General features: G+C 38.2%; 1 protein-coding gene across 4 annotated transcripts in view; it reads left to right on the top strand.

The window, feature by feature from the left end:
* Window positions 1-14,195, top strand: part of LOC149197446 (translesion synthesis protein REV1-like) — a 336,508-nt gene that overhangs the window by 94,770 nt on the left and 227,543 nt on the right. For all 4 annotated transcript variants that reach the window (XM_089405836.1, XM_089405835.1, XM_089405837.1 and 1 more), the window contains exon 11: window positions 9,551-9,643. In XM_089405836.1, coding sequence (XP_089261962.1) covers window positions 9,551-9,643 — 93 coding nt within the window. The remainder of the gene's footprint in view (window positions 1-9,550; window positions 9,644-14,195) is intronic.

Below are 14,195 nucleotides of genomic sequence, written 5' to 3'. Positions count from 1 at the left end.
TGGTTGAAATCATCAGAGTGGCTAGTAATCCTATTCTCAAGATCAATCAGTGTTTTGCTGAAATCAGTCATTGTCATTGATGACATTGAACGGGTTTGTGGAGGTGTATATTTGTTCGCCAGCTTTAAAGTTTTTTCCTTCATTTAATTATTTATTTATTTATTAAATTAAAAAAATCTATTAATATATAACTATATGAAAATACTTAGTATATATTTAATATATGAACTTTATATATTTAATAATATCAACTTTATATAAAGACTCGTGGTTCAAAAAGGCACGGGTTTTCTTCGAACCAGCACGAGTTTTGGGTGCTCATGGTCTTAACACAACTCATATCGAGGGTCAACGGGAAGGAATGATGACAGTGGATGTGGTATGTCGGACGTGGTGTACAGGTCGAGGAGATGACGGTGGGGTGGACAAATTTGTTTGATGGGAGGTGGAGTCAAAGCTGTATGGCGGTGTCGAGGTGGCTACGGGATGGAGGTGTTTGGATGGTGGAACAGACGAGCGGATGGTGGGACAAATGAGTGGTAAGTGTTGGACGTCAGATAGGAACAACAGAAGCAGTGGGGCTGTCGAACAGTGTGGGGATGGGTAGATGACAAGGAAGTCAAACAACAACAACGAAACTGTGACCAAAATCAAACCGGAATGTGTAGTTCCAGATCAAGAACGAACTGCTTTGATACCAGATGGCACAAACAACTTGTGGGAGGCCCCTGGCTTTACACTGCCCTTGGTGCCTCTTGGTCAAAGATCATGCCCTTTGCCTAATAACTACTTAACTAACTAATTTTTATATAACATTTCTTTTGTTATATTTCATTCTAAATTACACATATATATATTAGAAAAATATCGAACCTAAAGTCGAACCTCATCCAAACCTTATCAGAAAATTTTAACCCGAATTGAACTTAATCGTTGCCGAACCTAAACTCAAACCCGAACCATGCGACTTAGCTTATACCTAGCATACCTATTCTAGGTGATCAAAATCATACCAAGACTCCTCCTGTTGGTGAAAATCCAGAAAGAGACAGTGACATTCGCTGTGTGGTGACAGTGGGCCATTGTCCGATTGTTATTATTTATTCCAGTGTTGATAATATCGCCGAGATATCGGCGATATTCGGAAATATCGCGTTATTTTCGGCGAGCCGATATAGCGCCGACAAAATATCGCGATATTTTCAGCTTTTGAAAATATCGCGCGATTTCCGAAATATCGCCGATATTTCGGAAAATATCGCGCGACAATCGAAAATATCGCCCGGTGACTGTAAATTGTTTTTGCACGGCCTATAAAAATCCGATTTTGGTTTTTTTCAGATCATTTTCGTTTATGATTGCTGGAGAAGGAAGGGGAGAGCTATGTGGTTGTTGCCAAGAAGGGTTTGAGCATTCTAGGCCCTAGTATTGATATGCTATTCATGGTAATGTTAAATTCTTAAAGTAAAAGTGACATTCTCCTTAATCTTCATTTTCATCCTTTTACTTAAATTTTTAACATTACCATGAAATGACTCAGGATGTTTGAGAGTGGTTCCGGCCTCACTGGATTTCATATGGAGAAAGTAGAATTTTAGATTTCATTCAAAATGCAGCAGACTTATCAGTTTTTTAGGATTTCAGGATTGGGAGATTGTAATGTTTCCAGGTGACACCACTTGCCCGGGCTACCCCTGCCACCAGTAGAGGACGTGGTCTACCTCCTATAGCTCCTACTTTTAGTTCTTCAGCTTCTAGAGCATAGCAAACTCCACTGCCAACTCCACCAGCACCAACATCTACATCGAGAGGGAAAGGGAAAGATGTGGCATTTTCTCGCAAGAGGGGCAGAGGAAATCAATAGGATTAGACTTTAGTTATTTTCTTATGTGCTTGTAAGTTGTACATGAACAATGAACATTGAATATTCAAGAATCAAGACCAAGCATATCACATTCTAATTTCTAAATAGTAAATTTTGATTCTATTTATTTTTTTAAAGTGAACTATGAACTTTGAGAAGTAATTATATTTTAATTTGATTAGATAAGCTGCAACCTGCAATTTAATATGGATAAAAAACTATATTTTCGTATATATATATATATATATATATATATATATATATAAAACGTGTCCCCCGTGTCTTGTTTCCAGGTCGTTGTGTTTCGTATTGAATACTCGTATTTACGTGTCCTCGTGTCATGTGACTTAGCTTAGACAATATTGATGTATTGTCTCCGTGGAGGGTGGAGTCTGAGGAACCCCTCTTGGAGGAGTCACCTTCATGGTTAGAGCCAGTGGCAGATGATCCATTAGAGCAGGGGCAGCAAGAGGAGGACTCAGAGTCAGAGGAGGAGCAGCACTCAGAGGAGGAGGAGGAGGAGGAGGAGGAGGAGACTGCGGGAGCATCAGCATCAATACCATCTACTATAGATATAGGAGAGCACAACCCCATACCTAGCACTCATTATTTGCCATTAGGTGCAGAGGCAGGGTCAGGGCCTCCTACTACTAGGGTCAGGCCTGGCAAACAGCCCATCATGTTTTCCCGTAAAAGGGGGAGAGGGCAGTGATTTCAGATAGATAGCTGCTAGTTTTATTTGTTGTGCTACATATAACTCATGATGATGAGATACTTCTATATATGTGATGTTATTTTGTATTGGTTCTCCACATTTGAGTCCTTGAATGGACAATTATCAGGGATCAGCAGGATTTGGTATCGCCTTTGATGTATCATTTCTATTTGACATCATATATATCAGTGTTTTCTTCATATTTATGTGCCAATGTGTTTATTTCATGTTGTTATTGCTTTATATGTTTAAAAATCTGAAAAAAATGAATATATTATGCATTTTTTATGCTTGCCGATATTTGCCGATATTTTGCCGATATTTTCGCCGATATTGCCGATAAGATATTTTCTGGACCCTCGCCGATATTTTCCCGATACCGATATTATCAACACTGATTTATTCTGTTGACACCTAATCATAGGGATTGGGTGAACCACTGTAATTAATGTAAAAAAATAATAGAGAAGATAGAGAGTCATCGGGAGATGAATCGAACAGTCACTCCCTCTTGTATATAATAATGAACAACCTAAATGAATAATGTAGAGTTCTGATTTGAGGAGTTACCTCCTGGTCTGACATGGTATCAGAGCCAGTGCCATTTTTGTCTTCCCTCTTTAATTTGTAACTCCTATTCTACCTATTCTGCCTATGTTCTAAATCCTATGACATCTCTCTCACTATTATTCTGCTGATTTTGGCCAGCCTGGCAGCTCTGACGCTTCCTCCTCCCACGCTGCGCTGCTCTGAACGTGATTAGCTTACTCCATATATTTAAACGTTGCTGCATGCATGCCTTGTGGAATCCAACGCTACCTCCCGAGGATTGTCGGTTGATCTTTGACAGTTCTATCTTGTATATTGAAGAAAGGCCTAATATGTATACTAGCAAGTTTCTGCAAGATATAAAGCATTGCATCATCGCGAAATTTCACTTTTCCTAAACGCAGACGTGGTTAGTTCGAACGCAGAGATGATGGTATCAAAGGGCTGCTCTCTGTTGAAAGATTCAGAATGCTGCCTTCTACAACACAATGTTGCTCTCTGTTGAAAGATTCTTGAACGACCACAACGTTGCCTTGAATGCCGCTCCTCGCTGGTACAACACCCTCGGCCATACCCCATCTCACACCCCCCTCCACAGTGAACGCTCCCATCATTGCGGCTGCGTTCCTTGATGATCTCTTGGCATTCAATATCTTCATTTCAACAGAGGTCGCGAGTTCGATTTGCGGCTAAACACACCCTCCTCCCACGCTGCGCTGCTCCACATTGAACTTTGGTGCCATAGCTACATAGAAATTCGTCCATATAAATAAATCTGATTTTTTTTACCTCCGCTCTATGCATATCATATTGTAATTGTTTTACCACCAGAAGTACAATATTTTTTTAATTGGTAGCAGAAGTATTTTTACAACACTCAGATTTTGCAATGCATTCAATCATATCTATTGTGGGAGTAGTTCTCACTGGCAAAGAGAACTATCCTGAGTGGTCTCGGAAGATAAAACACACCCTCATTTTCAATGAGTTGTGGAAAGGAGTGTGTGTTGGAGACGGAGACAAAGAGCCAGAACAGCCTACCTCAGACAAGGAGTTCGCCATTTGGGAAAATAAGAACAGCAAGGCTTATGCATTAATTGCAGCATCAGTAAATGAAGAGGTGAGTCGCCATTTTTCGCCATTTTCAAATGCTTTCGAAGCCTTACAAAAACTAAAGGAACTCTATGACTCACACTCTGCCCTTGAAGTTGTTCAACTCATGATTAAAATCTTCACCCTTGAATTAAAAAATAATGATCCTCTTGCTTTTGCATCGGAAGTAAAATATATAATGCATGATATCAAAGTCACTAATGTTGAACTGGATATTCCTCCAAAATCTATAATGCATGATATCAAAGTCACTAATGTTGAACTGGATATTCCTTTGATAGCTTTTCTCAAGGCACTTTATCCCACTTACTCAAACTATCTTGAGTCATTGCAAGCAAATGGAAATCTCAAAGATATTACCTTTGACTCCCTTGTGAAAAAATATGCTGAAAGAGAGAAAGCTTTTGGGAAGAAGACAACTCCTGAGTCTTCTGAAGAGGGTGTGTGCCTCGCTGATAGAGAAAAGAATCTCGCTCAAGATTCTTCCAGAGGAAGAGGTGGTCGAAGAGGAAGAGGAAGAAATTTCAGAGATAGGGGGGGCAAACACTCTCAAGGAGAAAAGTCAGATTTGCACTACATACGTTGCAAAAGAGATGGATCACATGATGCATCCACATGCAAGCTGCCTTGGGACATAATTGAGCAGGAGAAAAACCAACCTAAAGGTAAGACTAATGACAGAGAGAAAGGTGAAGCACCTGAATCCGCTCACTATGTTGTGGCACACTGTAATATTGGAGTAAATGAATACTTATTTAATGCTTCACTTGCTTCTTGGAAAAATTATTGGCTGCTTGATTCGGGAGCAACTTGCCACATGACTTTTAGAAAAGATTTTTTTGAAGAATTTACTGACAATGTTGTTGGAGCAGTATACTTTGCAGACAAATCAAAACTCAAGCCATCAGGGCTTGGCACAATCAGGCTTAAAATGCCTGGTCTTCCAGACTTTCTTCTGCATCATGTTCTATATCTACCATAGCTGAGGAGAAACTTGCTATCCTTGGTCCACATCCGCCAGCAAGGACACTCCATTCATATGTTTGATGGCAAGCTTGAGGTGAGAAAAGCATCAGACCACTCACTTGTCATGACGGGGATAGAAGAAGAAAGGTTTCTCAAGCTGTAGGGTACCTCTGCTCGTGCACAAAATTTCTCATACAATTCTCACTATGAAGATGGTACATTTCCATCACGTTTATTATGGCATGCTAGATTTGGAGACTTGAACTATGACAACCTTTGCTTGTTGAAGAAAAATGGTGTTACTGGTTTGCCTACAATTCCTAGGAAACTTAAGCAATGTGATGCTTGCATTCTAGGAAAGCATAGCAAACAACCTTTTCATGATTCACATTCAAGAGCACATAAAAAACTTGAACTCATTCATTCAGATTTATATGGTCCAATGCCTATTTCTTCTGCAAATGGAAATAAATATATGATGAAATTTATTGATGACTACACCAGAATGTGTTGGGTTTATTTATTGAAGAACAAATCTGATGCTTTTCAAACATTCAAGAAATTTCATACATGGATTGAAAATGATGCACAATCTCTTAGCTCTATTCACATTGATAATGGAAAAGAATACACTTCAAATGAATTTGAAAACTATCTTCGCCAACATGGGATCAAACATCAAACAACTGTGGCAAATAATCCCCAACAGAATGGAGTCGCTGAACGAATGAAGAGGACAATCTTAAATATGGTATGCTCCATGATGTTTTTCAAAAATGTAAAATTGATGTTTTGGGCTGATGCAGTTCTATGTGCTGTATATGTAAAGAATAGATGTCCATCTAATGCTGTTAGAAACAAGACTCCTTATGAAATGTGGTATGGGCACATTGCTTCGGTAAAGCATCTTAGGGTCTTTGGTTCCACATGTTATGCCTTGATACCAAAGGTACATAGAAACAAACTTGGTGCAAGAAGTCGTAAGTGTATCTTTCTGGGGTATTCAAACACCTCCAAAGCATACTGTCTCTATGATGAAGTGAATAAAAAGTTTGTTGTATCTAGAGATGTAGTCTTTCTTGAATCATCCAAAACTAACAATGTTGTTGAGCGACAACTTGATCGCTTGGATAGATTCACAAATGCAAAATCATTTCAAGAATTTGATAATTAGATTCCACATTTTGAAGGGGGGATTCCTATACTAGATCAACTTGTGGAATCTTCATCTGAAGCACTCTCTCCCACGCATGAAACTCCAACAACAGATGATACTTTAAGCGATGTGATTGATAGAATTGGGAGACTCAATCTTGATTCAGTCCCAACTCAATCAACGGAGCAGGCTGGATCATCTGAGAAAGGTCCCCCAAGGTGGCTGACAAAGACACTTGAAAGTGTTCATCCTGATGAGGTTGGAAAGACAGGAACTAGAAATTGAAACCGACAAAATGGAGGTGATGTAGATGACTCTGATTCACCTGTCGATATGGATGTTTCTTATGATTGTGAATTGAATTTGTTTATAGATTTTGAACCAACTTCCTTCAAAGAAGCTGCTTCTCATGATGAATGGAAAGAAGCAATGCAAAAGGAGTATGATGCCTTGATAAAGAATGGCACTTGGAAGCTGGTTGATCCTCCATTAGGAACCAAACCAATTGACTGCAAGTGGGTCTACAAGAACAAGTATAAAGTTGATGGCTCACTTGACAAGCACAAAGCCAGGCTTGTGGCAAAAGATTTTGCATAGAAGGAAGGGGTCAATTATGAGGAGACTTTTGCCCCCACAGCAAAATGGGCTACCATCCGGACACTCTTTGCCCTAGCAGCTCAGAACGGTTGGAAAGTCCATCAAATGGATGTAAAAACTGCTTTTTTGAATGGAGATTTAAAAGAGAATGTTTTTATGTCCCAGCCTGAAGGATTTGCTGTGAAAGGACATGAACATAAAGTATGCAAACTTGTGAAATCCTTATATGGCCTCAATCAAGCACCGCGAGCCTGGTATGAAAAACTAACTGAGCATCTTCTGAAACTCAATTTCAAACATTATGATCTTGATGATGCAACTTTGTTTGTCAAGAAGGTTGACAAAATAGTGGTATATCTTGTTGTATATGTAGATGATCTTTTGATAATAGGGAACAATGAAAACTACATTGCATCCATAAAGAAGGAATTGAAAAAAGGTTTTGAAATGACTGATTTGGGCTATGTTCATTACTATCTTGGTATTGAAGTAACTCAACATCCGAAGTCCATATTCCTTTCTCAAAAGAAGTATATTGGAGATCTGTTGAACAAGTTTGGCATGACAGAATGCAATCCTATGACTACTCCATCGGAAAAGAATTTGAGGATGCAACAAAGTATAAACAACTTGTAGGAAGTCTCAACTACCTAACTACTACTAGACCAGACATTTCGTTTGTTGTTGGAATCCTCTCCATATTTATGCAAAAGCCTTGTGAGGGACATTGGTCTGCTGCAAAAAGAGTTCTAAAGTACTTGAAGGGAACTCAACACTTTGGAATCAAGTATACAAAGGTGGGCGACTTCAGCTTGATTGGATACTCTGATTCAGACTTCGATGGAGACAAGGAAACTTGGGTATCTACTTCAGGTTATGCTATGAGTCTTGGATCAAGAGAGATCTCTTGGAGATCACGCAAACAATCAGTTCCAGTAGATTCCACAACAGAAGCAGAATATGTGGCAGCAGCGGAGGCAACAAAAGAAATTTTGTGGCTCGGGAAAATTTTTGAAGATTTGCAAGTAAAACAAATGCAATTGACTCCACTCATGATTGATAATACCTCTGCAATAAAGTTGGCCAAGAACCCAAAGTTCCATGATCGAACAAAGCACATCAATACTAAATATCATCTGATTCGACATCATGTTGAGGCCAAAACAATCCATCTCCGCCATTGTTCCACTAATGAGCAAATTGCAGACATCTTCACCAAAACACTTGGAAGAGAAAAGCTTGAAAGATTCAGAACGATGCTTGGACTCACCAACATCCCTTCAGATTAAGGGGGGGAATGTTGACACCTAATCATAGGGATTGGGTGAACAACTGTAATTAATGTAAATAAATAATAGAGAAGATAGAGAGTCATCGGGAGATGAACTGAACAGTCACTCCCTATTGTATATAATAATGAACAACCTGAATGAGTAATATAGAGTTCTGATTTGAGGAGTTACCTCTTGGTCTGACATATTCTAGCTTCTTGTCCTATAGGTTTTCCCTCCTTAGGGCCTGCTAGATTGTGTGGTAACACAGTCCATTGCAAATTTTTGTTACTGGTCATCTTCAAATTCCATCTTAATCCAACTTTATTTGCTATCTACATAGTTTTCTTTTATTCTCAGCTTAGAGCTTATTAGAAATTTTTGTTACCTGTGATCTTCAAAATTCTATATTAAACTAGCTTTCTTTGTGATCGACATAGTTTTCTTTTATGTGAGGTTTGTAGTTATTTGCTAGATGGTTCATCTCTAAGGCATGAAAAGTGGAAACTGGTACAATTTCAGGGATGAGGATTAAATGAAAGCATGACACTGAAAATCTTAGGAGACATGTAAGCGACAAAAATATAAAAATTAAAAACAATCGATACTTCTGAAAAAATAGCAAATGGAGAAGATAGCCAACGTATTAATATAACATTACTTATATATTAAATCTTATCTAGCACGAGATTATGCATTGCCGAAAGGTACACTTATAGATTAGGCTATATATGCCAAAATGTAGAGAAGCTATACAAATTTGCTTATCCCTCGAGTTAAAGACAACAAACTTGTGGGTATAATCATTAGGAGTTTCCTGCAACTTAAGGTTTAAATCTACTGAAAATACGACAAAGTCCTTGCAGCGCACTTTCTTTATTTTAGCAATATTTTTTATAGGTTATAGGGGTTGTGTGTGTTCAGATGGACTAATCAGGTGTAAGAGGCTGGATTTGCTCCTTCTTCAGGCCAGAAATGACTAGGAAGTGTTTCAAAGATGAGAAATGACCAGAATATGTCTTTGAAACATTTCCGGGAGTTCTTGATCCACTCCAAAGTGTTTCAGTTTCGGAAACGTTTTGGGGAGTAGTAGATTCTGAAGATGCTGAAGAGAATATAGCTGTCAATTTTATTTTTTGTTTACATAGAAGTGTGTTATAGCTTCTTGCTATTGTTGCAAGCTGTTGCCACAATTCATTTCGTCTGGAAACTGCATTGCCGGTACTCATGAATGCAATTATGACAAGTGTGAAATGTATTTCCATTCTCTCTCCAAACTGTGTAATGACTGTAAATTTTGATTGTAATGTCCACTTTAGGAAGCTCTGCAAAGAGATTTTGGTTTCAAGACGGGCAATATGTTATGGCATTACAGCAGAGGGATCGACAATCGGCAGGTTCAAACTGCTCAGGTACAGAACAGTCTGCTTGATTAAATTTTTGTAATTTATTTAAGAATTAAGATTTGGACAGACAGAGCAAAGTGAGAATACTGTGACTTAATGGTGAATTCAGAAGGTTTTGAATCTGTTGTTCTTTTCTAACTAGAACATCATCTACTTTTGGATTTGACAATGAAAGCACTTCAAAAAGTTAGGCCAAAGTGAAATCATAAATGTTTGTCGGGTGTAAATGAGATCCATACCAAAGGAATAGTTGTTCTATAAAACATTGCATTTGTATATAAATTGCATCAAATAGTCAGTTATCTAATGGTTTATAGAGGGATTCTATTCGTATGATGAAACAGTCTTATGCTTTATTGCCAACAAGTACTGTTGCACCCTGTTTGAAACTTTCTTTGTGCTTAATGTTTGTTGAAGACTATAATGATGAAGCTTCGATTTTTACCGTGTAAATTATATTCTGTTTTCCGTCTTCTGGACATAAGTGACACTGAAGTAGTTCAGAGTATTTATTTTTGAACTCTAAACATGGTAAGTTTAACTCTTGTGCAAGTGTTATTCATGGTAACAATAGCGCATTTGCTCTTGCATAGGATCAAAAGCAACATACAGTTTCACTTAAGTGGCTAGATTGAAGAGCAAGATGAGTTGTTTTCATACCAAAGACAGTAGTTGAAAGCTCATAGAGGCCATTGCCCTAATGGCAGAATCATTCAAAAGAGATAGGATGCACTAGCTAGAAAAATGGGAAATGCTACTATAGTTTGTTTACACAGCAGTAGCGATAAGTGCAGGCTGTAAGCATTCTTTGTAATCAAATTTTTAATGTCAATATGGAGTTTTATTCACCAAAAGGGTTTCTCTAGTTAAAAGCCTTTGTATAGTCTACTTTAAATGTGTGTGTGTTGCTAGTTTTTTATTGAATTAGCGCGAGGATTGCATTTACAGGAAGAATCGTTTAATGAAAGTTGTTTAAGGAATTCATAACATTGTGAGATTTTGTTTACTTATCAGAATCATGGGCTATTTTTCAGCTCATTTGATGGATTATGATAATTGGAAATGGAGGAAAGGAGTATGCTACAAATAGAGTTAGTGAGCCCAGAGAGAATAACTTACAAGTGTTAAGTTTTGTGGCTATGGTTGGTCTTCATAATTAATCTTTTTAGCCCTTAAAAATATTAAATATAAGATATGTTCTTCATGTCATTTTCAAAAGAGAAACAGTTTTGACTTTTAAATTTGAATTTTTGGCTCCAAGATGATTAAGTTGTTAGTTTGTGTAGCTCAGACAGGTGTTCTAGTCTCAGGTGGTGTTTATGAGGGTAGAAACTCAGATGTATTAATTATCTCCAATACCCTGAAAATTTTTCTAAGGAAAATTGTCTTAATTATATTTAATTAGCCAGTTTAATTATTCTCGTAAGTCTAATCTAGGAAAAATGGTTAATTCATTAGGATTAATTGAGACAATTGATTTTTTCCTAGTGACTTGTAGAAAAGTGATTGAATGAAGTCAAGATGATTTTAGCCATCGTTTATGATTAAATCATGGTTGTTTATTGCTCAACAAGAGATTATAAGAGGAGATCGATGTGGCTTTTGGAGACACAATGAACTGTAATGAGAGCAAGCGCGCAGTGATAGCGTGGTGGACACCAATAGTTGAGTTCAATCGTGATTGAATATCAAGTTGCTAGAGAGAGATTTCTTCACAGCGATTTTCAGATTCTCAGTGACAAAAGGAGATCGATTTTATCTGCAGAGACCAAATTTCCCAATGTTGAATTTTGTAGTTATGGTCTATCTTCGTAATTAATATTTTAGCCCTTGATGTATTTATAATGATAAATATAAAGCATGTTCTTCATGCTATTGTCAAAAGAGAAAATATGTGACATGTTTTTCATGTCGGTTTTTAAAAGATAAATTTTGAATTTATAATATTGAATTTCTTGGCCCAAAAACTTAAAGTCAGCCCTCCCAGAAATCAGGTTGGCCTGCCCCTTTGGTCACACTCATTCGGCCTCTCAAACACTATATATACACACCATTTTGTCCTCCTCCAAGAGAAGGTAACTCAGTCTTTCTGAGGCAAGCAAAGAAGACGAATCTAAGGCAAAGAAGAAGTCGGATCTGAGGCAGAGAAGAAATCAAATATGAGGCAAGCAAAGAAGATGTATCTGAGGCAGATAAATGACGATTCTGTGGCAGATTTTCTGGGTTTACCTGAGGAAGAGGGAGGTTGAAGTTCAGTCCTTCCAGAGTAGACTAGGTTGAGATTGTTGAGCAGTAGATTGACTTGTCTTGTGGGTAGTTTGAGCATGTGTGACCAAGGCTGTCATTTTGAGTGTATGTTTGACTTAGATGTATATCGGTTGACTTGAATAATTTCTCAAAGGAAAAGGTTGCTGGGATTTCCCCCAAGTGGGTTTTCCTAGGGTAAAAATATTTTGTTCTTGTTTCGCTATCTCTTTATGATCCTACTCACATTTTGTTTTATTGTTGACATCCTCTGTGTAATTAGTTTATGATGAATATGAATACAAGAAAATATTAACTTAAGAGAAATCATAAGAAGTAATTATCAGTTTAGAGGATGCTTGAAAAATCAACACCAATTAGTGGTGCGAATTTGACAAAAGAGTCTGAGTTGCCAGAGGAAGAATGAAATTCCCAGAGAAAGTAGATTTGCAGGCGAGAATTTGATTTTGCCCGTAGAGCTCGATTTTCCAGAGGAGGTTGAGTTATTTGCCAGGGCTGTATGTGTGGATCGATTAAGGGTTCCAGAGGAGGGCCAAATTGATTTTGAGAGGCCAAATAGCTTCTAGGAGGTCAAATCATCTAGCGAAAGTTAGGAAAAATAATTTTCCGTAGGTTTGCTAATTTTACAACAAATAGTTCATGCAATTTGAATTACAGAATTGCTGAAGAATAATAAAATACTCATCTACAGAAATGGTTTTACCCAAATTGTGGTTTTTCCAGGGACAGTTTGTCCAAAAATATCAGTGTCTATTATTTTGTGTGTGATATTTTCTCTGTTCATATGATTTAATTTTGGTGAAGTTGTAGTAGCGTTTTATTCAGTATTTGCCGTATATAATTTACAGAAGACAAATAATCTTTTGAAGGTATGTGAATAATAACTAGATTAGTTGCAACAATTTTAAAAATTTCACACAAGGCGACCCTTTGGTAGTTTGACGTATTGTGATATTCTAGGGGATACACATTCCAAGTTGGATCAAACTGTAGGGAGTGGGTACTTCGTGGGGTATAGTGAGACCTAAAAGGCATATGAGATATTTATTCTAGGGACTAGGAGGATTTTTTTTTTGGACCATGGTGAATCGGTAACTCGTTGGAGTAATTTGGGCAAGGCCCAAGATCAAACCTTTTGATTGTGACTATAACACCAAGAGTATATTGAACTGTCTGCAAGCCAAATATACCAAGAATATATGACTTAGTAAGAACCGAGATGTCCTATATTGACCACGAACAAGTTAAACTCCCTAGGGCCGCCTATTCCTCTAGCCTCATCACAACAGGCTTCACATGTCATTTCAGGGAATCGAACCTAGGTGGTGAGGGAGTTAACAACTCACCTCAACCACTTGGTCTACCCTTAATTGAGATGACTAGGAGGATTATTGTCAAGTGTGATGTCAAGTTCATGGAGGACAAGGCATACAAGAGATATAAAGATTTTCCAGCGGATGATCATGGTGAACAACTAGCAGAAGCTTAAAGGATTGAGCAACAAGATTAAGGAAAGCAAAGCACGAGTACAATTACCAGTACGAGCACATGCTCAAGTGCAGGAGTTCCTGAGAGTTTGTAGAGTATCTAGCAGTAGATTCAACACATCTGAGAGATGCATCAAGAGGACATGGAGGTTGACATTCCATCCTCTACAATTGGCAGAAGGAGCGGTGAGGTTCAACAAACACTTAGGGATGCTCAGGAGTTTGTTGGAGCTCCTAGGACAGGCATTAGACAATGGGGACAACCAAACAGGTACACTAGCTATATGACATTGGTCAGTCTGTTGGTAGATAGTGAACCTTCTAGTTATCAAGAGGCCGCACAGTAGCAAGTGTGGTGAGATGTGAAGGTTGAGGAGTATACCTCAATCATGCAGAATGATATGTTAGAGGTTGCACCGAGACCAACAGATATGGCGGTGGTTGGATCATGCTGGATCTTTTAGATCAAGCACAGTGTAAATGGTAGCAACGAGAAACACAAGGCAAGGTTCGTGGCCAAGGGGTTATTTTAAAAGGAGGGAATAGACTATGAGGAGACATTCACTCCTGTGGCTAGGTATGCTACTATACGAGCTGTGATAGCACTCGCACCACAGATGGGATGACAGATCCATCAGATGCATGTAAAGATATTCCTTAATGGTGAGTTGGAAGAGGAGGTATACATAGAACAACCAGAGGGCTTTGTAGCACACAATAGTGAGACCTACATGTGCAAATTGAAGAGAGCTTTGTATGGGCTCAAGTAGGCTCCCAACGCGTGGTATGAATGCATTGATAAATAC

Source organism: Pinus tabuliformis, chromosome 2_2 (assembly GCF_031772625.1).
Source record: "Pinus tabuliformis cultivar Carrire ecotype Pingquan chromosome 2_2, CPIR1, whole genome shotgun sequence".
Lineage (NCBI taxonomy): Eukaryota > Viridiplantae > Streptophyta > Pinopsida > Pinales > Pinaceae > Pinus > Pinus tabuliformis.
This window is presented reverse-complemented; position numbering and strand designations above follow the sequence as displayed.